The sequence below is a fragment of the Orcinus orca genome, chromosome 15, assembly GCF_937001465.1.
Source record: "Orcinus orca chromosome 15, mOrcOrc1.1, whole genome shotgun sequence".
Lineage (NCBI taxonomy): Eukaryota > Metazoa > Chordata > Mammalia > Artiodactyla > Delphinidae > Orcinus > Orcinus orca.
In genome coordinates, this window is record NC_064573.1 from 72,909,367 (window position 1) to 72,933,835 (window position 24,469).

At 53.0% G+C, this 24,469-nt stretch overlaps 1 protein-coding gene across 3 annotated transcripts; it reads right to left on the reverse strand.

Moving 5' to 3' along the window:
* Nucleotides 1-1,523: 1,523 nt before the first annotated feature.
* Nucleotides 1,524-23,944, reverse strand: CABP1 (calcium binding protein 1). Of its 3 annotated transcripts, none has more exons than XM_049698246.1 (7): nt 23,224-23,944; nt 10,740-10,916; nt 7,823-7,853; nt 7,408-7,551; nt 5,534-5,643; nt 5,164-5,311; nt 1,524-1,982 (listed from the first exon to the last, which is right to left on the reverse strand). In XM_049698246.1, exons 1-7 carry the CDS (start codon nt 23,869-23,871, stop codon nt 1,957-1,959), a joined length of 1,284 nt encoding a protein of 427 aa, XP_049554203.1. In that variant the 5' UTR covers nt 23,872-23,944; the 3' UTR covers nt 1,524-1,956. The 3 variants fall into 3 exon arrangements, with proteins under 3 accessions (XP_049554203.1, XP_004281461.1, XP_004281460.1); XM_004281413.3 differs by lacking the exon at nt 23,224-23,944 and adding an exon at nt 15,655-16,246; XM_004281412.3 differs by lacking the exon at nt 10,740-10,916 and having other exon boundaries at nt 23,224-23,937.
* Between the last annotated feature and the right edge of the window lie 525 nt (nt 23,945-24,469).

The window sequence follows — 24,469 nt, forward strand, 5'->3', positions numbered from 1 at the left end:
ATGATTTTAGGAGGCCACAATACTGAGGACAGAAGTGTCCTAGCTGACACCCTAACTCTACCGTCTCCCTGAGGTGCCCCCAAGGGTTCATCCTGTCAGCTGACACAGATGCCCCCAGAAGCCCCCTTTCTACAAATGGCTCCTCTGGCCCTCCAAGGTCACTGGATTTCTGAAACAGTGTAGATCTGGGGGTCTTTGGGCAGAGCTAGGTACAGGAGCAGGCAGGGCTGCAGGCCTGCCTACTGGGGCACAGAGCCAAGGGCTTAGTCTCAGAATTGGATTATTCAAGGGAATTTGGAGCTCCCAGACACCCTAGCCTCTGGGACACGGGGATTACCCAGGCCTTTGTGTGGGGGGGTGCCCGGGGGTGCCCACAGTCCTTCCCTGCAAGATCCGAGAGCACGAATCCTCCATCTACCTTCTGCTTCCAGCCTTTAGCCCACAGCACACCTGCCTCCCTCGTGTCTGGGATTTACAGCAGTGTTATTCAAATTGAGGTCCTGAGAACATCAAGCATGCCCTGGAACTTGTTAGAGATGCAAATTCACTGAATCTGAATCACTGGGTGGGGCCCAGGCCTGGGGGCGGGGCTAACAAACCCTCCAAGCGATTCTGATGAAAATACTCAAGTTTGAGAACCACTGGCTTGGAGAACATGGGTCCATCCCACACACCTGTCCGATTATGCCGCAAGCCTGTCAAAGATTCTGGGCGACTTCTACCCACAAACTTCTCCTTTGGATTCCTTCAGCCCTTGGCTTATAGAAATTAATTGCAATGATTACAATGGATCCTGTTTAATAATGCCACTTTGCACAATTTCACAGCCCCTGGAGGTGGGCAATGCAATACCCTGAGATCATTTACTGTGGACTTTATTATCCCCTTATTGCACATGAGGAAACTGAGGTTCAGAGAGGAGACGTGACTCGCCCAAAGTCACACAGCAAGTAAATCCAGGACCTAACGACTATACCATCCTGCTTCTCACTCAGCAGAGAGTCTGGCAGCTGATTCCATTCTAATACATTCGTGTCCTCACACACACTGCGATTTCCTCCAGGGCAAAAACCTCGTTATCACTTCCTCAGGGAAGCCTCTCCTGATCTCCCCAGAGAGTAGTCCAGGCCTCCTTATCCTACCCCACCAAAGGTCCCTGCATTTTTCCTTAAAAGCAGGATCACAATTCGTAATCACATGTGGATGTGATTATCTCGACCAGTGTGAAATCTCCAGGGAGGCCGGAAGTGAGGCAGACCCTGCTAGATGCTTACCCAACCAATATCCAGTCTCCTTTCCTTATAGAACTTGACCTTGTTTGGGGTAGCAGCAAATCCAGCTACATCACTATATGCCCCAGTCTCCCTTTCAGTCAAAGGTGGAAGAGGCTGGGTGCCTAATGGGAACTCAGTACAAGTCAAGGGCAGGGAGGTTCACCCAGTTCTGAGCGCGCAGCTGGTACTCAGGAAACGCGTGTGTCATCTAACCAGGCTGGAGAAGCAAAGACCCCCCCCACGGCCGCCTTTCTCTTGGAAATATTTTTATTGGTTCTGAGATAACAGGGCTGAGGCGAGGGGGGGCGGGCACAGAGCTAAGGGGGGCGGCGAGAGGCTCTGCCCCGGGGGGCAGACATGCTGTGTGGGGCGCCCCCAGTCAGCAGCGGCTGGGTCTATGGCACTTGGCGCCCGGCCTGACTTCCGCCGGCCTGGCGCGGTGGCCTCCTCGTCGGCGGGCGCCCCCCTTTCCAGTTGCAGGAGTCGTGAGTCTTTCACAGTGCGGAGGGGCGGGGGTCCGGGGTGGGCACCTCCCCGGGGTGCAGGCAGGCCCCATCCGCCAGTACGTCCCGGGCTCTGGGCGGCGGCGGCGGCGGCGGCGGCGGCGGCGGGATGAGGCGAGCTCCGGCTCCTCTTCTCCCCGCCCGTGGAGCTTGGCAGTCCTGGAGGGGCCCTGGCGGCCTCAGCGGGACATCATCCGGACAAACTCTGCGGTGGGGTGCACAGGAGGGGGTGGGGAGAAAGCAGCAGTCAGGGCCCAGGACGCTGCCTCCAAACCTCCCTCGGATCGGTGGCCCCGTGTCTATTGCCGCGGCCCCTGACCGATGCTGGTCCCCAACGTCCACCCAGCATCTTCTTTTTTTTTTTTGCCAGCGCCACACGGCATGCGGGATCTTAGTTCCCCCACCAGGGATCCAACCGCGCCCCCTGCAGTGGGAGCGCGGAATCCTAACCGCTGGACGGCCGGAGAATTTCCCCCATCCAGCATCTTCCAATCCACCTTCTACACAGCAGCTAGCAGGAGTTTTCTATCTGCGTATCTGACCCCTCTTAAACCTCTCATGGTCCCCACTGGATAACGTGCTGGATGCTGACACGACCCCAGGGCCTCCGTGTTCTGGCCCTAGCTGACATCTCCAGCCTCACCTGTCACCACTCACCTCCAACCACTAAGCTCTGACTCCACAGAGCTCCCTGTCAGCTCCTCAGGGGCAACCAACACACGCCCCTCCTGTTCACCTCTCAGCTTTCCTGCAGCCTATCCCTGCTCCCTTCTCTTTTAACTCGACTTCATTTTTTAGACCAGTTTTAGGTTCACAGCAAAATTGAGCAGAAAGTACAGATTTCCCATACGCTCCCTGCCTGCCATACACACGCACGGTCTCCTCCATCGTCAACATCCTGCAGCAGAGTAGGACGTTGGTTACAGTCAATAAAGCTACGCTGACACATTATCACCCCGAGTCCACGGTTACATTAAGATTCATCCTTGGTGTTGGACGTTCTGTGGGTTTGGACAAATGTATAATGACATGTATCCCTATTGTACTATCATACAGAATAGTTTTATTGCTCTAAAAATTCTCTGTGTTCCCCGTCTTCATCCCTCCCTCTCCTCACAACCCCTGGCAACCACTGATCTTTTCACCGTCTCCGCAGTTTTGTCTTTTCCAGAATATCATATCGTTGAAATCACAAAGTATGTAGCCTTTTCAGACTGGCTGCTTTCACTTACTACGCATTTAAGGTTCTTCCATGTCTTTTTATCACTTGATAGCTCATTTCTTTTTAACGCTGAATAATATTCCATTGTCTGGATATACCATAGTTAATTTATCCATTCACCTACTGAAGGACGTCTTGGTTGCTTCCACGTTTTGGCAATTATGAGTAAAGCTACTATAAACAACAAATCTGTTTGCAGTTTTTTGTGCAGTTATAAGTTTTCAATTCCTTTGGGTAAATATCTCTTCCTTCTTTTTCACCTGCTGGCTCCTACTTATCTCTTAAGGCTCTACTTACTTATAGCCTCCTCCAGGAAGTCTTCCCTAATCCCCCCTCCCAGCGTGGCAAAGATGCCCCCACTGTGCCCCACAGCCTGCTGTACTTCCCCCAAACAGCATGGACTATACTGCTGGCTTCGGCTTTCCTCGCTGGTCTTGGGCTCCTCAAGGCAGGGATCAGGTCTTGGCACACACTAGGTGTACAACACACGCTGGTAGAATGAATGGGGGATGCTGGGCTTTCAGGGAAGAGCCGGCATCTGTGGGAGTCACTACCTGGACATGGGGTGACCTGAAATGTTCAGCTCTCGTGGTAGCAAAGCCTTCTCTCCATTGCCACACTCTCTTTGACCTTGAAGACCAGCTACTCCCCAGAAAAGGCCTCCCAGCTTTTGTGTTCTGGACTTATTCACAGTCTTGCTCATGGTTATCTTGCCTTTCTGCTCAGAATGCACGTTCCTGGAGTGCAGAATCAATGTTTTGCTGTTGTTTTTTTTTTTTTCCCGTATCCCATGGTGCCTCGGACGGTATCATGTACAGTGTAATGTATGTAGTGGTTGAGATTCCAGGTCTGAGTTTATGACCCAGCTCTGCCTCTTACCAGTTAGGAAGTTATATTACTTCTCTGAGCCTCAGTTTCCTCACCTATAACATGAGGTAATAATGTGCAGTCCCTAGAGTCATCATGAAAATTAAATGAGATAATATGTGTAAAGCTACTTACTACAGTGACTGGTATACAATAACTGTACAGTTATAGATGATCACTATTATAATTATTATTAGTTATTTTAAAAACACTTTTACTGAGCGTTCATTATGTGTCCGGTACTGAGTTCTGTGGGAATGACAGAGATAAAGAAAGCAGGGATCCTCTTCTCCAAAAGTTCAGAGTCAAGCAGAGATATAACTAGCATTTAGGGGCCAGTGTGAAGAATGAGGGTGAGCCTGAAGTGCTGTGAAAGCCCAGAAAAGAGGAAGTTCAATCTGGGGAATGAGGAAAGCAGTGTTTGAGGGAGTGGCCCCACTGCTGGGTCTTGAATCATGAATAGAATTTAGGACCAGCGAAGAATAGGACAAAAGGCATCCTGACAAAAAGAACAATGTATTCAAATGACAGCTTATGAGGTTCATGGACCACCTATGGCTTTAAGGTGGAGTGTGAGTGAAAGAATGGTAGGAGCTGTGGCCAGAGAGGTGAGCTGTGGAGAGATTTTAGGGGGCCTGAGTGTCAGGTTGAGGAATGTGGTATTCAGAAAATACCTACATGGATGGATGCAGGAGTAGGTGGACAGATAGATGGAGAGAGATGGATGGGGGCAGATGGACACAGGGATGGATGGATGGATGAGTACATGGATAGAGATGGGAAAATGACTGTACAGACTGATGGACAGATCAGTGGAAGTATGGGTAGAAATATAGGCAGATGAGTAGAGATATATAAGTGTATGAATGAATGTTGAGAGGTAGAGATGCATGGATAGATGGAGAGAGGTACATGGGTAGATGGATGCATGGATGAATGCATGGGTGAATGTAGAGAAGAATGAATAGGTGCATGGATGGATAGATAAGGCCATAGATAAATGGGTCTATGGATAATTGTTTACACATGGGTGAGTGGGTAAATAGGCACCTGGACAGATAAAGAGATAGACGGATGAAAAGATGGAAAGATAGATATGGAAAGATGGACAGATTGTTGGATGGATGGACGGGTGTAGGGATGGAAGGCAGATTAGAGGGGCGGCAGGATGGAAGGGTAGGGGGATGGAAAGTTGGAGTGCACTGATGATTGCATCATGGATACACACGTGGAGGGCTCTGTGGATGCCCACTACTGCCCTGGTTTCTCTTCCACTCTCAAAACCACTTCCACCTACCTTCAAAGTCCACTCGTCCATCCCCATTGAGGTCCACATCTCGGATAATTTCCTCTATGTCTCGGTGTCCCACCTGATGACCCAGGAGTTTCCTCATGGCCTCTCGTAACTCACTGGTACTTATCTCCCCATCACCATTGGTGTCAAACTAGAGAGGGCAGGAAGGAGGGAGGAGTAGCTACAACATGGAGACTGTTGGAAGCAGATCCCAAGGTTGAGCCCCTTCTCCAGCACCACTGTCCCGCCTTCCCCGGATCCCTTCTCTGTCCAAGCTCCTTCCCCTGGTCTGGGATCCAGAGCTCACATTTCCGTCCCAGGTTGGAAATCTAACAAGCTCCCTGCCCCTGCCTGTCCACTGCCCATCACTCACCTCTCGGAAGGCATCTCGCAGTTCCTTTACTCCAATCATATCTGCCGTCTCCGCCAGGAGTTTAGGTCCCATTAGCTCCACAAAGTCATCAAAATCCACATGGCCACCCACTGAGGACAGAGGAACAGGCTGGATCATCCATCTAACCACTGCCCATCTGGGACTTCCCTGGCAGTCCAGTGGTTAAGACTCTGCACGTCCACTGCAGGGGGCACGGGTTCGATCCCTGGTCGGGGAACTAAGATCCCGCATGCCACGTGGCGCAGTCAATAAATAAATAAATATATATTTAAAAAAATAAAAATTTAACCACTGCCCATCTCCAACTAGGCAACTGAGGGAACTGCCAACCCTCCTTGGCCTGCCCAGCTCCAGGCCCAGGGTATAAGCAAAGGCCACATGAGGACAGAGAGGTGACCATGGACCGGGGATTGTCACAGAAAGGCTCAGGGGAGTGGCTGGAGTTTGACTAAAGGAACAAGTCAGGAAGTTGACAGGGGTGGATATGGAGGGGAGAAAGAATTATTAGGTCACAGAGACACGCAAAGAATTTCAGAGAAGGAGAGACAGAGACACACATGCAGAAAAGCAGAGAGAGAAGCAGAAGCCGTGGGCACCTGGCCCACCTGCCCCCGCCTTTCCCTCGTTGTGCAAATAGAATTCACCTTCCAAGCGGCCCTCAGCGGGGAGAAATACAGGGGACCTGGCCCCTGGGGTCTGCTCACAGCACTTTCAGCCAGTGACTGAGTTTGGGGGATAAATACCCAGCCTGAGAGGTAAGGGCTGGGGACAACTCCGAGGTGGGCCTGCTACGCCAGCTTCCCGAGCTCCCGGCAGAACTAGACTCCATCACCCACAGTGGCAGCTGCTCCAGCGCCTCCTGCCTTGGCTCCTCATCTCCGCCCTCTCATCTCCCTACCCCCTACCGATGCCGTCCTGCCCCTACGGAGTAAACTACCGTACTCAAACCCCTGTCTCCTGGTCTGCTCCTGGGAGAATGAAAATGAAGACAGAGAAAAACATAATAATGGCATCCTCTGTTCACCTCTTACTGTGTGCCAGGTAATTGGCTGTTTTAAGTACGTCCAAAAAAGAAAAACAGACTCACAGATACAGAAACAAACTAGTGGTCACCAGTGGGGAGAGGGAAGTGGGAGGAGGGGTGAGATAGGGGCAGGGGATTAAGGGATGCCAACTACTATGTATAAAATAAATAAGCCACAAGGATATAGTATACAGCACAGGGAATAGAGCCAATATTTTATAATAACTTTAAATAGAGTATAATATATAAAAATTTTTGAATCACTATGTTGTACACCTGAAACTAATATAATATTGTAAATCAAGCATACTTCAATAAAAATAAAAAAGAAACTTCCAGAATAGGCAAATCTGCTTAGATAGAAGGTAGATTAGTGGTTGCCTAGGGCTGGGGAGGGACTTGGGGGTAATGGCAAAGCGACACAGGGTTTCTTTTGGGGGCCATGAAAATATTCTGAAATTGATTGTGGTAATGGTTGCACAACTTTAAACATACTAGAAGCCACTGAAGTGCATGATTTAAGTGAGTCAGTTGTATGGTCTATGAATTATATCTCAATAAAGCTGTTACCAAAAATAAAAATAAAAAATAAATGAATAAATAAACCATGAAAAAATAATAAAGAAATAAACATACCCCCAATTGACTTCCTGTGCTCTATTCCCTCTATCCCACCCCTCATTTTACAGGTGAGGAAATCGAGGCACAGAGAGAGTAGTTTGCCCCAGGTCACAGAGCTGGGAAGAGGTGGGCCAAGAACTTGAACCCAGGCAGAGGACAGCGAGGGCGAGGCTGGGGAGGGAAGGAGGTACCCGGTGGAGGGACTCACAGTTCATGTTGATCTGCTGAGACAGCTCAATAAGCTCCATCTCGGTAGGCATGTAGCCCATGGTGCGCATGCAGTTGCCCAGGTCCCGGCAGTTGATATAGCCGTCCTTGTCTTTGTCAAACTCTCTGAAGGCCTCCCGGAGCTCTGGGGAAGCGAAGGAAGCGGGGGAGGGTTGGTTGTGGACGGTGGGGTGGGGGGTGGGGGGATGACCTGCAAGTCTCTGGGGCAGAGGCAGCCCGAGGGCCTGCTGACTCTTGCATTCCTCCAACGCCTGGCTCCACAGATGATGCCTGGCTCTGCACCAGGCCCCGTTTGCAGGAGGCCGAGATATCTCTGCCTCTCTTCCCACCCACCTTCCTCTCCTCATCTTTCTGGATGGCTGAGCAGCCCTCTCCCCTAAGGGGCCAGTTCTTACCTTCAATCTCCTCTGGCCGCAGTGATCTGTCCTGAAACAAAAGAACATGTCCTATTAGCAGCTGCAAGGGGCCCAGAAGTCGTACATGGCCCAGCTGACGGCCGTCCCAGTGGCAGCAGGCACTGGGCGGGAGGTGATGGGGCAGCAGCGGAGGCGTGCCTGGACCATGTCCTGGAGGGGAAAGGATGCAGCCCCACCTGTCCCACAGACATGGGAGATGCCCAGGGAAGTAGGAGCCCTCTCCAGCCTGGGTACAGAACCTCTGGGCCCCCAGCCCCTTATTCCAGACACAAGAACGTGTCAGCGAACACAGCTGGTCTGGAGGCCAAAACCTGTAAATAAAACGGGGTTAGCGGGAGGTCACAACAGAAAGAAGAGGGCTCTACCCAAAGAAACCAGGAAGAGTAGGGGAGAAGAGGCCTGCAAAGCAATGGGAGAAGCGAGGGGCCGGGGGGGAAGTGGGGGCCCAGACAGGCACCCAAGAGGGAGGAACAGGAGGTGGAGGAAGAGCTGAGGGAGTGGAGGCAGGATGCGGCTGTGCCCTGATTCCTGGGCACCGCCCCACCTTCTCCAGTTGGACCCCCATCCTATACCTCGCCCTGTCACAGGACACAGCATAGGACCCTGGGGGCTGCCAGTGCCTCTGGCGGCTGCCAGGGTCCAAAGTGCACGTCTGCAACCTCAAACAGTGCCCAGCTCTCCTTGGGGAGTCAAGGAAGCCCTGGGACGAGGCATCTGAACAGATGGCAGAGAAGTCTCCAAAGAGCAGGCCCAGAGGAAGCAGGGGGCAGGCTCCGGCTGGTGAGGTGTCAGTCGCCCCAGGCCTGCCCAGGAGGGAGACAGACTGGCATGAAATGGATGCGGTGCCCAGATGGACATGCTTAGCAGGCTCCAAAACTGGTCCACGGGGCTCATCCTCTCCATATGTCACAGCTCTCTGCCTTTGGGCAGGGAGAACACGGGGCAGGGTGTGCCCGCCCTGAGGAAGTGCACACCAGGTGTGGGCACACCGATCGCAAACACAGACACACGGGTGTGCCACAGCGAGCGGACCACAGCGAGCATGAGGCATCTCAGCTGTGCACATAGGCTGTTCTAGCCAATAGGGCCAGGGCGGGTGAGAGGCTGCTGCCCACCTGCTCCAAACTGGCCCCAGGGCAAGGGACCCCAGTGCTGGAAAATCTGAGAATCTTCTAGAAAGGGGCTGCTGAGCAACATTTTGTGGGACCACCAGCTGCGCAGGAAGGACCCGGCTCTCAGAAGTGGCCGTACGTGGTAGGACAGTGCTGAGAGCGTACGTGAGCCTGGAACGAGTAGGCTGCAGGCTACCAGGTCCTGCTAGCGGCATTTTTAGCTGAAGGTAGGACTCACCTGAAGGTGTCTGTTTCTGTGAAATAATCGTAAGGACTTCCACTTTAAAAACCTGTCACTGTTCACAGGGAGGGGTTGTCACGCCCTCTAATACCTACCTAATCCTACCTCTATCACCCACTAGCTGCTCCGAGTCAGACTGGGATCTTGGGTGACCAAAAAGAATGTCTTTTACGATGCCCGGGACCCCCAGTAAGTGAAAGTGTCAGCGACTATATGCATGCACTCACACGTGCAGAGTATGCTCACTGGGACAAGTGACACAACCTTTCCCACCCTGCAGGCCTCAAGTAGCCTCTCACATCTCCAGGACCCAGCTCTGCAGCCCCCACCCTACTTCTTATAAACCCAGAGCCAGGGAGCAAAAAAGCTGGGTACCCCTTGGCAGTGTGCCCGTGGCCGGAGCTGGTCCAACTGAGTCCTGCTGGCCGGTCCCTGAATCATACACTCCCCAGGGCAGAGCGGCGTGAGGATGTGTAGTAGAGCCGGGGATGCCCACCGATGGGGCAGAGAAACCATGAGCACCGATTTGGGGGGTCAGGTGGGAATGGAGCCCACCACACCCCTCACTCCTCAACTTAAGCAGTCGAGGGATGAGCTTGGCCTCTAGAGTCAGATGGACTCAAGGGCAAAGCCCAGATCTGCTGCTTCCTAGATGTAGGATCTTGGGCAGGTCCCTTCAACTGTGTGCGCCACAGTCTCCTCATCTGTAAAATGGGTTAATACCAATACTCACCTTACACGGCCTTTGTGAGCATCTGTGAGGCAAGATGCGTAAAGTGTTTAACAGGTGGCATTTAAACCTACTGATGTTTGAATCTGTAACATCACTATTAATACCCTCCTCTCTGTGACTGTTCAGATACCCATGGGAGGCCGTCCAAAGCAGTGGCCACATGTGACTATTTAAATTGGAATCAAAGAAAATTAATAATTCACTTCCTCAGTTGTACTAGCCACATTTCAAGGGCTCGGTGGCCACAGGTGGCTAGTGGCTACTGTAGAGGGAGGGCAGCGCAGATTGGACAGTGTTTCCACAGAAAGTTCTACTGGATGGTGCCGCGTATTCAGTACTGTTGTTCAGAGCACAGGAGGTCTCTGAGTCAGTATCCCTGAATCTGAATCCCACCTCTATCACCCACCAGATGTTACCTTGAGCATGTTACCTCTCCAACTCAGTTTCCTCATCTGTAAAATGGGGAGGATAATAGCACCTACCTCTTGGAGTTGCTCTGAGGCTTAAGAGAGGTGATGAGCCAACGCACTTAGCACAGTGCCTGGCACATAGTAAGTGCTTAAAAAAAAAAACAAACACCCAAGCAATATTAGCTGCTATTATTTCTTGCTGGTGGATGTGGACTCACCAGGGCTTTGCAGCCATCAGTGGGAAACTTTGGGGGTCAGATTCACAAGTTGCGGGTTTGAGGTGTATCCGTTGGGGGACGCGCACTGCTGAGTACAGAGCCCCCTCTTCTTCCCAGCACCTCCTTCCTCATGCCCTGTGAAGCCAAGTCGAGCGCGGCTCCACCGGGGCCAACTTACGTACAGGCTGCCTGTTCTCCGCGAAGCCCTTACGCAGGAAAATGCAGGCTGGGCCCAGCAGGTTGTGCATGACGGCGCAGTTCTGGGCCAGCATCAGGAGCGGTCCGGGGAGCTCGCCGCTGGCCGCCAGCCCCTCCTCACTCGTCTGCACCACCGTATAGCTGGTCTCCTCCTGGCGCATCTTCAGCCAGCACCAAGCAAATACAAAAGAGAGGCGGGGCATCACCTCCCTGCCCAGCTGGGTCCTCCTGGCCCCAGCCTGGCTCCTGGTCCTAGAAGGGGCCCTTCTCAAGAGCAGACCTTGCGAGGCAAACAGCAGGGTGCAGAGAGCCCTCAGGATGCTCTGGGGCAGGCATCAAACTGGTCCAACAGGTGGAGTCCCCAGTCCTTGGCCAAAACGGATGCTCCAGGGAGAGCTGGGTCTGATACCCTCTGTGTGGCCCATGTGCAGACACAACACACATACACACATACGTGCACAGAACCACACACTCGTGTGCATGCAGAAGCTCAGAGAGAGAAGCAGGCAGAGGGAGGCTTCTGTTCATTCAGGGAATAATGTCCTTTCCCAAGATGCTCCCAATGTCCCAGCGCAATTCCCGGGGCTAAGCTCCCCGACTGACCTCTGACCCTACCCCCACTGGAACCCACTGGAAGGCAGTGAGAACCATCAGAACTGGTGACACAAAGAGCAGAGGCTCAGCTAGCCTGAGAGACCGGCGGCTGCCAGACACAGGTGCCGCAGTGAACAGAGATGAAGCAGGCAGGTGTGAGAGGCGGGGCTTGGGGCAAAACGGATGCTGTGTGTCCCCTTTGAAGGGACAGCGTTATGTAACTCCAGCCCTGTGTTGCCAGATCTTCTGATTTAAAGCACCAGGTGGGCTAAACAAAGCACATCTGTGGGTCAGATTCCACCTAGTGTGTGGCCTCGAGACTAGACGCTCTCTACCACCAGCAATTCTCCTCGTCCCTCCCGCCTTCACTGGCACCCTGCCCAGCCCAGCCTGCAGGACCTCTAGAGGCTGAGGCAGGGGCCGTCTCTGCTGGCGGAATATAGCTGGGCTCCCAGGCCACGGCCAGCCCACCCTCTTCCCTGATGTTTCCCATGCAGCTATAAAAAATCAACACTGCCCACAGACTGTCCCCTTAGGGCAACAGCGGCAGCCAGACACAATATTCTCTTCCACCCCAGCCTCCCGGCCAGGATGCCCAGCATTCCCCCCAGAATCCAGGTTAGGGCAGTCTGCCTTCGGCCCTGAGCTTGATGCCTCCCCGCCCCCCGGCGTGGGGATTTGGAGTCAAACCTTCCAAGGAAAGACAGAGTGGTGGAAACTTAGAGGGCTGTCTTTGTCCAAGAACGCCAGAGCTGCATGCCCTGCCCGTCCATCCTGCTGTACCTGCTTTCTAACAGTTTCCTCCAGCTCAAGGAAGGCCACGCCCAGGAGGAGATCCCACGACCTAACAGGTAGCCTGTCCTCCTAGGCGGACAAGCAGAGCAACCTCCCCCATCTCACCCTGTCCTCGTGGTCCTCCTCCCCGGAGCCCCACACTGTGGAGCTATAGTCTAGACTCTCTTCCAACTTCCTAAGCCTCTTCCAGGCCTAGAGATGAAGGAGCAATATTCTGGCTCCTCAAAGGGAAAGCAGCAACTCAGACCCGAGGTGCAGGACCTCAGTCCAAGGCCTGAGTCCAGTGAGTGCAAAACAGTGTCACCCTAGGTAATCTTAGAACTTGAGGGGTGTCAGACATGACCAGGGTCCATTCTGGTTTGATGACCAGGAGAGGTTCAGAGCCTCGGCCACACTCGCATAGGCTTCGGGGACATGTCTCGAGCCAGGGCAGGACCAGAGAGACCTTCATGACAGAGGGAGCCCAGGAGTCGACCGTGGCTTAACCCCAGGAAACAATCTCGGGAGATGTTGGTCGAGAATCAGCCTTTTCGTTTCTGGCTGATTCTCACTCACTTGGCTTGGATGAGCACACCCAGAAGGAGGCAGCAGGCAGCACAGAATTCCGAGAGGAGCTTGAGTATAACTGGCTTTGGACTCAAACAGTCTTGGGGACAAATTCTGGCTTGCCGCTTGCTTGCTATGTGACCTTTGGCAGGTCATTTGACCTCTCTGGGCTCTGGTTTCCTTCTCTGTCCAATGGGTACGATCAGGGCAACTCACAGAATTCTGTGAGAGGTAAATGGGCTATTGCACAGTGCCTAGAGCAGCGTAAGGGCTGACTCTGTGGGGTTGCCATGGTGATGACAATGATGATGACAACGATGATGACAATGATGATGATGATGCAACTTAAGAGATGCTGGATGCCAGAAGGCATTTACATCTGGCTGCAGAAGAAGTGGGAGAATATTTGCCAATCAAGAAAGAAGTGAGAAGGACAGAGAAACATTTGCTCCTACGAAGGAGGAACCAGTGATGGCTGGGAAATTTCCACTGCAGCTCTTGATCTTAACCCTGCCTGGCACCAAGTTGCCCCAGGACGCTTCTGTTCTTCCCTGGCCAGTGATGGTACCTGACAGCCCAGTCCTGCCCTGCTCAGAGCCTGGAGGAGGCCTCCTCTTTCCATTACCAATTCCCAGCTACTACTTAGGAAGCCAAGTGGGCAGCGGCCCACAGGCTGACAATGTTTCCTGGCACTGAGGGGACATCTCCTGAGTGGCAGGGCAACAGGAGGGGCTGGCACGACTCATGACCTAACAGCTCTCTAACAACACAAGCTCGCCAAGCACAAGCTCCTTCTCACTGAAGGTATTCAAGGAGAAGTTGAGTGAGGAAGCACTTGGTGAGGTGGGCGAGAGCATTGCCCAGGGAGTGGGAATTTGGGCTAAGATGACCTGTAAGGTCAGGTTCGTTAATCTATGAATAACATCTCTGACAGCAGGAAAAAGAGAGAGGCAGCCTCTCACAGAGGCAAAAATAAAAACAAAATACCAGATTGGGATTGACATATACATACTAATATGTATAAAATAGATAATTAATAAGAACCTCTGTATAAAAAAATAAATAAAATTCAAAAAAAAAAAAAAATACCAGCTCTGGATTTACACAGATCAGGGTTTACATCTCAGCTCTGCTTCCGGTTGGCTGTGGGATCTTAGTAACGCTCTTATCTCTGAGTCCAGCTCCTTTCTCTAGAAAATAGCCAAGAGAACTACTGGGTGGAAAAGAGCAAATGAGATAACAGGTGTTGGAGATCTTGCAGATATTCAGGAAGAAGCAATGATTACTATTATACAAATACATGAAATTGAATGCAATACGTTTTATGATCTTTTGCCCTACTCCATGGATGCAAAACCTCTCCTATTTCCCTTTTTACTTCCATCCCCCTTCTCAGAAAACCCAGAGTGGAAAAGCTAATAACACTAGCTAACATTTACTGAGTACTATATTCCAGGCAGCGTTCCCAGCTCTTTCCTTAGCCCCCAAAATCACCTTGGGAGGTAGATGTTAGTATTTCCACTTGATGGACAAAGGAACTGACACCCAGAGGGGTCAAGTAACTTATCCAAGGTCATATGGCTAGAAAGAGGAGACCTGAGAAGTCTGACTCTTAAGCCCTCTGCTGTATAAGGGAAGATGGGTTGGGTAGGACAGAAGGACAATACTTGTTCTTTAGTTTACCTCTTTAAACTCTGGACAGAACCCAGGGAAAGGGCCTTCGCCCTGTGGTCCTCTAAACTAATTCAGATCCGTTTCTGCTTCTCTGCAACAGTGTGGAGGCCACCTCTGATGCAAAAGACTCTCCTTTAAGATGACAGATGATTGGGGGGTGTGTGCACAGAAGAAACAGTCAACCCTCAGAAGGATCCAAGGAACAGTGAAGATTAAAAGGAATTTGATGTGAGCAGCTTAGCTAAATGAGGAAGATGATGAGCAGAAAAGCCTGAAATGTCCTAAATTGAGAGGCTGTCAAACTAACAGAGGAGATAGAATGGGGCTGGGGGTAGAGAAGCCATTAGCTAACCTGAGACCTTGGGTTAGTTACTTAACCTGAGTGGCAATCAAGTTCCTCATCTGGTAAATAAAATAATTTGGAGGAAAACATCCCTCACATTACTTCTTCCTTTAAGTAATATCTATGAGTTTCTTCTATGGCCTGACTACAGAGGGCTAGAGATACAGGCAGAGCCCACTTAAAGCAAGACCTTACAGATATAAGCCCAGGTTTGCAGGAAAGATGCTTTGGAGGTGATTATTTGCTTTCCTAAAAGGATTCTTGCAAAAGGATATTACCGTGGTGTGTAAGCAATACATCCACTACAGAAAGCAACTTACAGATGCCTTTGCTGTACACTCTGTTTCTCGATGGAAACAACCCTGGGGCCCCAAACCAGTCTGGTTCTAGCTGTGAGTCTTTGACCTGAGTCAAGAATTATCAAGGGTAGAAGGGGACACCTGGCTTGGTTCCTCTCATGAGCAAGACGATCTACTTCAAAACCCACAACTCTGAAGGCTTAGAGACCACCAGAGAGGCTCAGAGACGCTCAAAGGAGATGAATGAGCCCCCATCCTAATGCCGGGAAGGAACCAGCAGCAGCAGGGTCAAAGCCCAGCTCAACCCTCTTCTGATCCTGTTGGCTTCAAGGGGGGGTCCACTCACATCCTAAAGATCCACGCTTTTCATGGAGCTACGTGGTTTCTTTCCTAAATCTTGCACAAATTCCCAAACACAGCGCCCCATGCAGCTTAAAGTCCCAACTTCAGCTCAGAGCCTGGGACATAGAAAACTGTGATAGGAGGGAATCTGGAGGTAGAAACAGGGAAGCAGCTCTAGACAGAACCCACGGGAAGGGTAGCAAGCTTCAGATGCCCACCCTCTCTGCCCCCAACTTCTGGGGCAGAGGGCAAGATGCTCCAATCCCCCGCCCCAGGCTTTGGGCCCTGATCACTCCAGAAACATACCTTCCTTGAGAGATTTCTCAGTGGAGACTTGACACAGTTGCCCATCCTAAGCTGAGGCAGCCCCTCTCAGGATCCCCGGGTCCATGAAGGAGGCTCCTGGGGGCTAAGAGACCTTAGTCTGGCTCCCCACCAACCCTAGCCTCCCTCTGCCTGCGCCGTCTTCCTCCAAGACCGATCTGAGTCCTCTCTCTTGCGCGCGTGCTCTCTCACTTGTCTGCCTGCTCCTGTTCCCAGATTTTTTTTTTTTTTTTTTTTTGTAGATTGTGTGTGTTCATGTGTGTGGGTTTAACTTTCTGGACACTTTCTTAAGGAGACGAAGGTAGGAGGGGAGAGTGCAGGCATAGAGGAAATCGCCCGGAGAGCTGACAGCAAAGGGCAGCCGAGCTGGAGAAGGCTGCCGGATCATCTACATCAGATTACAGCTGAGGCCTCTCCCCAGTCCATTCCCCTTCCCTCGGCCCCTCCTCTCTGGCTGTCAAATCTGCAGAGAGATTGCCTCGGGGAGGGGAGCCCAGAACGGCAGCTGCAGCTAGGAATTAGGCCAGCAGACCCAGAAGGGGAAGCAGGCTAGTTTGGGCCCCCAAAAGCCAGGGTGCCTCCCAGCTTCCAACCTTATGTGTGCATTCACACACACACACACACACACACACACACACACAGGCGCTCAGGGACAAACACGCATCTTAATCACCCCCGCCATCGCAGCTGGATTGAGAGCAGGCAGCTCCAGTGAGGCCCTGGGAGATCTTGTGACGAGTCTCCATCACGCTCCATTTTTCACACTTGCCTCCTCACCGAAACGGGATGAGGCTCCAGGGCTGGAAGCACAGCTGAGCCGACGCAGCTCCTTCGGCTCCCTTCACTGTGCGCGCTCTCTCCGACCCAAGGGAAATCAAGAGCCGGCCCTGAGGGGGTCCTGATGGAGGCAGTGCTGGCACGGCGGGCGGCCGTGAGCGAGCGAGGGCGACAAAACTCCTAATCCTCTGCCTGATCCCCATAGAGGATCTTTCACCGGTTTCCTTGGGGGTGCAGAGAGGCCGCCCTTTGCAAAGCGGTCTTCAAGTTCCCATGAATGAAACTTTTTAGGTAACTGGCACGTCCTTGTCCCTCCAGCTTCCAGCTTTGATGTGAATTCATCTCAAGCCTCAGATGTCACCTCTGTGACCTACAGCCCCAGCCAGACGACCCAGGAGAGGAAGTGTCCCCGTTTCCCTGCACCCGGCTTTTCCCAGCAGGGGGCACCAGAGCTAGGCTGGGAAGCCGAGCTCTTCCCAGGCCCTGAAGCAAAACCCTTTACACGCAAGGCTGAGAGTTTCAGTCCAGAGGGGCTCCTCTCGCAGGAATTTTTGTCCAGTTTTGGGTAGCTGGTCAGAGCTCCCATTAGGGGAAGATGGGTGGGGACGCTGCCCAGAAGGTGCCACAGGCCAGCTCCCAGGGAGCTGGGGAGGGAGGTCCCTGGATAGCTTTTGAGGACCGTGGCACTGACGACGATGGAATGGTTTATTTTAGTCGGGGAGTCTCTCAGCAGCCTGGTTCCGGCCTCTGGAGGCCAGAAGGAGGAGCCTGGGTGGGGCTGGGGGGGGCGCTGTTGACACTTAAAAGGGCAGGAAAAGGGGGTGAAGATGCTGCCGGGGAGCTGGTATGGGAAGAGCAAACAAAAATGCCTTCTTCAAAGACCTGTTCTTCAGAAACAGAGCCTGAAGGCAGGGTCGTGGGAAGAGCAACGGACTCAGATGGATGGGAAGGATCTGGAGGTCTGGGGCTGAGTCCTGGCTCACATGGCAGCTCACATGGCAGCCCTCAGTTCCCTCGCCTGGTGATACGGTGCGTGCGGGGAAAGTGCGTGGCACAGGACAGGTACTGGATAAGGAATTATTAAAACGGAAGAAGGAAGTATCATTTGTCCCATGTGCTTGGCTCTGGGAAAGTTGTGGGAACGAGATACACACGGTCCCTGCTTTCAGGGAGCTCACATTCTGGCAGGCGGGCAGGAGATATTAAAGGGCTATCAACATACTTAATCTCAGTTCAGGTAAATGCTATGAAGGAGAAACACAAACACTCTGAGAATGTGAGACAGGGATCTGACTTAGTGTAGAGGGATCAGGAAAGACTTGTAGACAAAATGTAGAACACTGACCATCTGCAGACTCTTTTGAAAAGCTAGGTCTCACCGCAGACCCCAGAGGGGAGATGAGTTAGGCTCCGGGTACAAATCCAATTCGTATGAACTAAATGGGTGGATACATGAAAAGGCAGCACAGTGTGAAGCAGGGGTTCTGAATGCTGGCTGCAGACTAGAATCATTAGGGACCTTCCCCAGAGATGCTGATGGAGTAGGTGTAGGTGAGCCCCGGACGCTGGTGTTGTTTAATACTCCAGGTAATTCTAACCCGCAGCCAGTGTTGAGAACCACTGATCTAGAGGTAAAGAGCTCAGCATACAGAGTCGGACAGACCTGCGTTCAAACCTTGCCCACCTGCCTAGCAACCATGTGACCTTGAGGACTTCTTAATCTTTCTGAGCCTCAGTTTCTGTATCTATAAAGTGGGTACTCTAATAAGGCTTCCTTCATAGGACTCTTGTGAGGAGTTAATAATACATGCAAAGGGCTTGGCACAGTTCCAGGCACATAGAAGGTGCCCCTTCCCCTGCCCGGTGGCGACGTTGGTCCTAAAGGGCCCAGCAGGGCCTCCATTAACTCAGCAGGGCACCCACAGGCTCAGACCTGGTGGCTCCTGCCCGCCGCAGGCCAGTGCAGAGCACAGCACACATTTGTCGACCTTGGGATAGGCCTCTGTCCTTAGAGACAAGGAGACCAGGAGACAGCAAAACCAGGCCCTTGTGGAAAAGTCCACGCACTTGGAAGAAATCCCATCCTTTAGCGAAGAGGGTGCTGACACCAGCTTGAGGCTTAAGGGCAGCCAGGGATTCAGGATTCCAACCCAGAGCTTGCTTAATCTATTTTAGGTTGAGCAGATGGGGTGTGTGGTGGTTCAGTGTGACAGGAGTAACTACTGATCTTGAGGAGGCAGATGGTTTGACCTTTGGCAGAAAATTTCAGAGGGCTGAATGGTGGGGGCTTCCCTAAGGAGTAAAGCACATCCCACGGCCCCGCCTCCCCATCAGTATGCACTGTGGCAGCAGCCCCTGGGCCTCCAGAAGCCACGCTTAGAGTTCTGGAATGGAATAATAGGATCAGAGGGATGAGAAGGATAAACCCATTGCTGATTATTCCTGATTAGGAGGGAGGCTGGCTTTGGGCCCTGATCAGTCCTATCACCAGCATTTGAACTTGGATGGCAGCCCAGTGTTAAGACACTTGGGGAAAGCTGGGTCGTAACCTGAGAAGTGCTTTGTGGATGCTTCTGACAAATAGGAAACGCGCTTCTCTGACTTTCCACCGGCCAGTATGGTGTGGCACTGGCAGGTTGTTTGGAGACAGACACACCACATCACAGTCCTGCCATTTACTTACACTGTGACCTTTGGACAAGCCACTTCCCCTTTCTTGAACCTGTTTCCTTGTCTCTAAAATGGGGCAAGATAATGCTAAGTTTCACAGGTTGCTATGAAGATAAGATAATGAGAAGATACTTTGTCCATTGTTTACTGGGCTCTAGACAGAGGTTGAAAGTGCCAATGTTGCTTCTGCAAAACCTATGACCTGACATCGAGTGATTCCTATCATCTACGATTGAGCTCAACCACAAACTGACCTTCTCTTCCCCTTCCCCAGGACCCAGAGAAAGGCCACAGGGACTCCCAGCCCTCTCAGAGAACAGTAGGGAGTGACTTGGCTGGGCAGGAGTAAGTAAGATACACAAGCCATCATTCTAGGCACACAGGCCTAGTGCACTTGAATCCGTTAGGATCCGAACCATATGGTCCCTCTCCCTCATCTAAGCTATAGGAACCAAGAAACTGAAGTGCAGAGGCTGGAGATTCATTCACTCACGCATTAAATACCTTGACCCTCTTACGTACAAAGCAGTTTGGGAATTGGGCTAGCCTACTCAAATCAGAAGAGATGTCTCTATAGTTAAAGAAAGGGGATGGGACAGAGCTATGGGTTTTTTTCCTCTTTGCCTCATCTACAAGAGGTGTTTCTTCCCAAATTTAGGGTAAGGAACAGAAAGACTATTCTTAAAATAGTTTTCCAAGACCCAGTGCCAAGAGTTGCCCCCAAGTCATGCCTGTCCTCAGTTAATTTTTGATACCACACCTTCTCTCTAGGCAGCTGGGTGGCTCGTCCTTAGCTGGCTACAAAGAGGGTACTAGAGGAGGTCCTTTGTCATTCAGCTCCTTTTTTTGTTTTTTTAAAATTTATTTAATTTATTTATTTTGGCTGCATTGGGTCTTCATTGCTGCGTGCGGGCTTTCCCTAGTTGCAGCGAGCGGGGGCTACTCTTCGTTGCAGTGCGCAGGCTTCTCATTGTGGTGGCCTCTCTTTGTTGCGGAGCATGGGCTCTAGGCACGCGGGCTTCAGTAGTTGTGGCATGTGGGCTCAGTAGTTGTGGCGCATGGGCTTAGTTGCTCCGCGGCATGTGGGATCCTCCCAGACCAGGGCTCGAACCCGTGTCCCCTGCATTGGCAGGCGGATTCTTAACCACTGCGCCACCAGGGAAGTCCCTGAGTTCCTTCTTTTAATGGCCTTCCTCACTTGGCTCAGAGACAGCTTTCAAACTACCTGACGCAGGCCCTCGTTCTGACAATTACTCTATTAATAATAGTATTAATGAAGCCTGTGCCCTTTTCCAGCACTCACTCTGAGCCAGCCCATTTGACATCCTTAATCTTGTATAACCCTCATAAGAGCTCTGCAAGGTAGTTTTTTGTCAATCTCATTTCTGGATGAAGAAACCCAGACCAGAGAGAGAAAAATAACAGGCCCAAGGTCACAGCAATAGGAAGTAACATTGCTGGGACTGGAACCTGCAGCTCTATCTCCTAAGCCACCATTCCATGCCTTAGCCTCAAAATCACACCGTCTCCCTGCAGGCAGTAAGGATGCTCTGTTAGGTCACTGGAAGAACCCTAATTCCTGTTCCCCCTAATGAAAGAGTCCATCTTGGTACCTTCAGTGTCACTTTGGCCCCTGGCCCTCCCTGACTCTATTACAAATGGAAAGAATTTCTGACACAGTCCTTGGTAGTTAATCAACAACAACAACAATAATAATAGCTAACATCCATAGACCCTTGCTCTGGGCCAAGCTCTGTGCATATCTCCATATCCCCTTTTATTCCCCCCGAAAACCCATTGAGATACTATGATTATCCCTATTTTGCAGATAAAGAAACATAGGCTTACTGAGGTCAAACGATTCACTGAAGGTTAAAAAAAAAAAGGAACTTGGGAGACATGAAAAATATACTTCCCCAGGGCTATATTTTGCCCAAGGCAGATCCTATCGGAAAGTTTCTATATTCAGAATCTCATTTCCCTTCTCTTGGTCCTGACCCTGTCTCTAAGGACAGAAATCTCAATGCAAAGAGAAGGGACGGAAAGCCTAATTCTTGCAGGAGACTGGAGACTCTGACACAAAGTCCCAGGCCGGGTTTTGTTGCTGTTGCTGTTGCTGGAGCAGATGCCTTAGAGCCGTCAGCAGGAAGGCTAGACGGGATGTGCCCAGCTTTAAAGACAAAGCCTGCAGCTCCAGGGGCAAGAGCTTCCAGAGGGAGCTAGTAAATATTTGATGGGACCTTCCAGTTCTTCCTGACTCAGGTGACCCTGGTGACATTTCAGAACACAGAACTGGAAAACAGCCTTCATTTTATGACTGAGGAAGTAGAAGCAGAAAAGCACATGAGCTGAAATACTCTGAGCTCACAAAGGGCCCAGGCAGGCAACTCCTGCAAGACTGCAAAGAAAGGACCCTTTTTCCAGAAACGAAGTCAGATCACCGGCAAACTAAATAACCAGAGTGTGTGATCCTGAGCCAATGACCTACCCTTCCAAACTGCTAGATTGTAAGCTCCAAAGTAGCCAGAACCCTGGCTATCCTGTCCACTTTCGTCTCCATAGTGCCCAGCAAATGCCTGGGCAAAGTAGGCGATCAAAATATATTTGATAAATGGATAGTTGTCACCAATTCAATGACACAGTGTCCCTTTTGCAATCCAGACCACTCCTGCCCTAACACCTGACACCCCCTCACTAATACAGAAGCCACTGCAGTCAACTCTTCAACATAACACTGCACTAACTTTCACAGCTCTGCATTCAAATCTCTACTCTGGAGAACCGTTTCCAGATAACTTGGCTAACGAGGGCTCCTGGCAGGAACAAAGCCACACTGCTGCCCTATCACGCCACCACAGCAGCCCCGTGCAACCCGAGTCTACGTGCAGCTGCCTTCATGTCAGCTGCCTTCATGCCTCCACCGGCATCAGCCACTGCAGAGTAGTATTTTGAAAAGGAATGTGCAGATCTGAAACAAAACACGCACGGCCTCCTTGGAGCATGGGCTCTAGGCAGCATGGCAAGCCAGGAGCTTGAAACGGCTTCTTTACGCTACATCCTAGCACAGAAACGCACAGGCCCCACCTTCGCCCACACAGCACGCGACACTCTGATCAGACCCGTGTTACACCCCTCCTCGGCTGCTGCAGAACTGTGTCCATGCTGTGCCAACGAGTTTGACTTAATTATGGACTCAGAACTAGAGGAAATCCTGGCTTTGCTCAGGAGTTCACAGGTTCCTGTCTGCTGAGCCTCTCTCCCCAGCAGCACAGCCCCTAACTGTAGACCTGGATTATGACCACGGGGCCATTTTTAAAGGGCAGATGCCCAGCTGCTTGGGGTTCTTGAGAGAAAAGAAACAAAACGAGCCACTCATGACCCCTTAGTGACCTTTCTGACCCTAGAATACACACTAACTCAGACTAGGGGTCTCTAGGTGTTATTCCATGTCCCACAACTCGACAACTGCCCACTACCGTCTTAATGGCATCCCTAGATGACAACCTCTTTAAAATATCCCCAAAGTTCCAGTTTGAGCCATAGCTCTGTACATCCCTCCATGACTACCCAGACACTCCTCTTTTCTCATATTTTTACCTTTCCTAACTTTTCCCAGGTCTTTGGGGCCACCACAGGCAATGGCTAGGGTCCCTCATCCCCAAGCAAGGCTGTGTACCCCGAGGTCCCCACTCTTGATCCCCAGACTCCATGCCCATTGCTCTCTTGGGTCGCTCATTGGCCGTCTTGGCCAGAGGCCGGAGGAGTGGGTTTGGTGCCACCTGCTCGGAGCACCCCTCCTTGACCCCTGCATATTTCCAGGCGGTTTGTGGAGGTCGCTCCCCGTCCAGGACTGGCCCATTCCGGCAAGTGGAGGGAGGCTAGGCGGTGGGGCCTCGCCCTGAAGACGCCCGGAGCGTGGACAGCGCACAGGGTGCTGAATCAGGCACGGGGGAGGAGGCGCGCGGGCTAGGGCGCCGGGCGGCGGGAGGACCAGAGGAGCGTGACCCGGGGACCCGCGGGCAGCGGGAGGAGGGCTGTGGGCGCGCAGCCGCGGCAGGGTCCCGAGCGCCTCTCCAGGGAGCGGGCGGGAGGCGCGGCCCTTACCTGGCCGAAGGCGGAGCTGAGCATGGGGCGCAGCTGGTGGAGGAACGGGTCTGCCTCGGACGCGGCGGCTGGAGCTGAGTCCCCGCGACCCGGGGCTCGCAGAGAGCCCCGGAGGCCGAGCGCCGGGGACAGCCCCCGTTCCTCCCCATCCCGCCCGCGGGCCGGCGGCAGCGGCGACGGCGGCGAAGGTCGGGACGCCGCGGCCGGCGGCGCCTCCCGGGGCCTGCAGTGCGCCTGGGGGAGCCCGCGCCGGCTCCCCCGCGCGCCCTCCTCTCGCGGCGCCGGCCGGCACAGGGGCCTCCGCGAACTGGGGTCCCCGGACGGCGGCGGCGTGCCCGGGCAGGGGCCGGGCAGCCGGCGGCTGGACAGCACTGGCTCCCGGACAGGGCCGTGGCGGGCAGCCCGGCTGCCCCCGCTCGCCGCCGCCGCCTTCAGCAGCGACGTCTTGGACTCGCTTTTAGCGATGTGCGAGCTCATCGCGGCGGGGCCCGCGCTCGCATGGCCCGGCGGGGGCGGCGCGGTGCGGCGCGGCGCTGGGCCCCCGGCGGGCAGAGAGCGGGGCGCCCGGCGGGAGCCGAGCCCGAGGACGCGCTGGAGGCGGGCGCCGTCCCCCGGCCGCTTAAATGCGGCCCCGTCGCCACCGCCCATGTGACAGCGCAGCCTCTACGCCTGGAGCCCCGAGCTCCCCGGCGGCTGGCAGTGCGAATCTGGGGGGGCCGCCGGCTGTCCCAGAAGAGCCCACCCCCGGCTCCCCGGCGGCCCAGGTACCGCCGCGCCCCGCCCCTTGCCCCGCCCCGCGCTCGAGGAGCCCCGCTTCCCGGCGGCCCCTGGCGGCTGAGGGGGCGCTGCGGCGCGTAGCCGGGAGCGCCGGGAGAGCGAGGGAAGGGGCTTGGCGAAGGGCCCCAAAGATGCCCAGACCTTGGTGGCGCCGGCAGTCCCCCTTAACGTGCCCGGACGTTTCCAAATGACCCAGAACCGCCGGAACGTCCAGAAATGCTGGCGGGGTGCAGTGTCCACGGGGTACAACTTTGGAAAAGATGACGAGAGAGGTGAAGGAAGTAAACTCAAGACCCAAGGAGGATGAAAGCACGCTATGCATGACACCACCACTACAAAGCCCAGAGCCAGAACGGCGTGGAAGGACACTGCTGGAAGGAAAGGCTCCACTCTATGGGGGCTTCACCCACTCCCAGTACCCTAGAGTGGGACCAGGATGACCCTGGTGAAGCAGCCACAGGATGTTCAG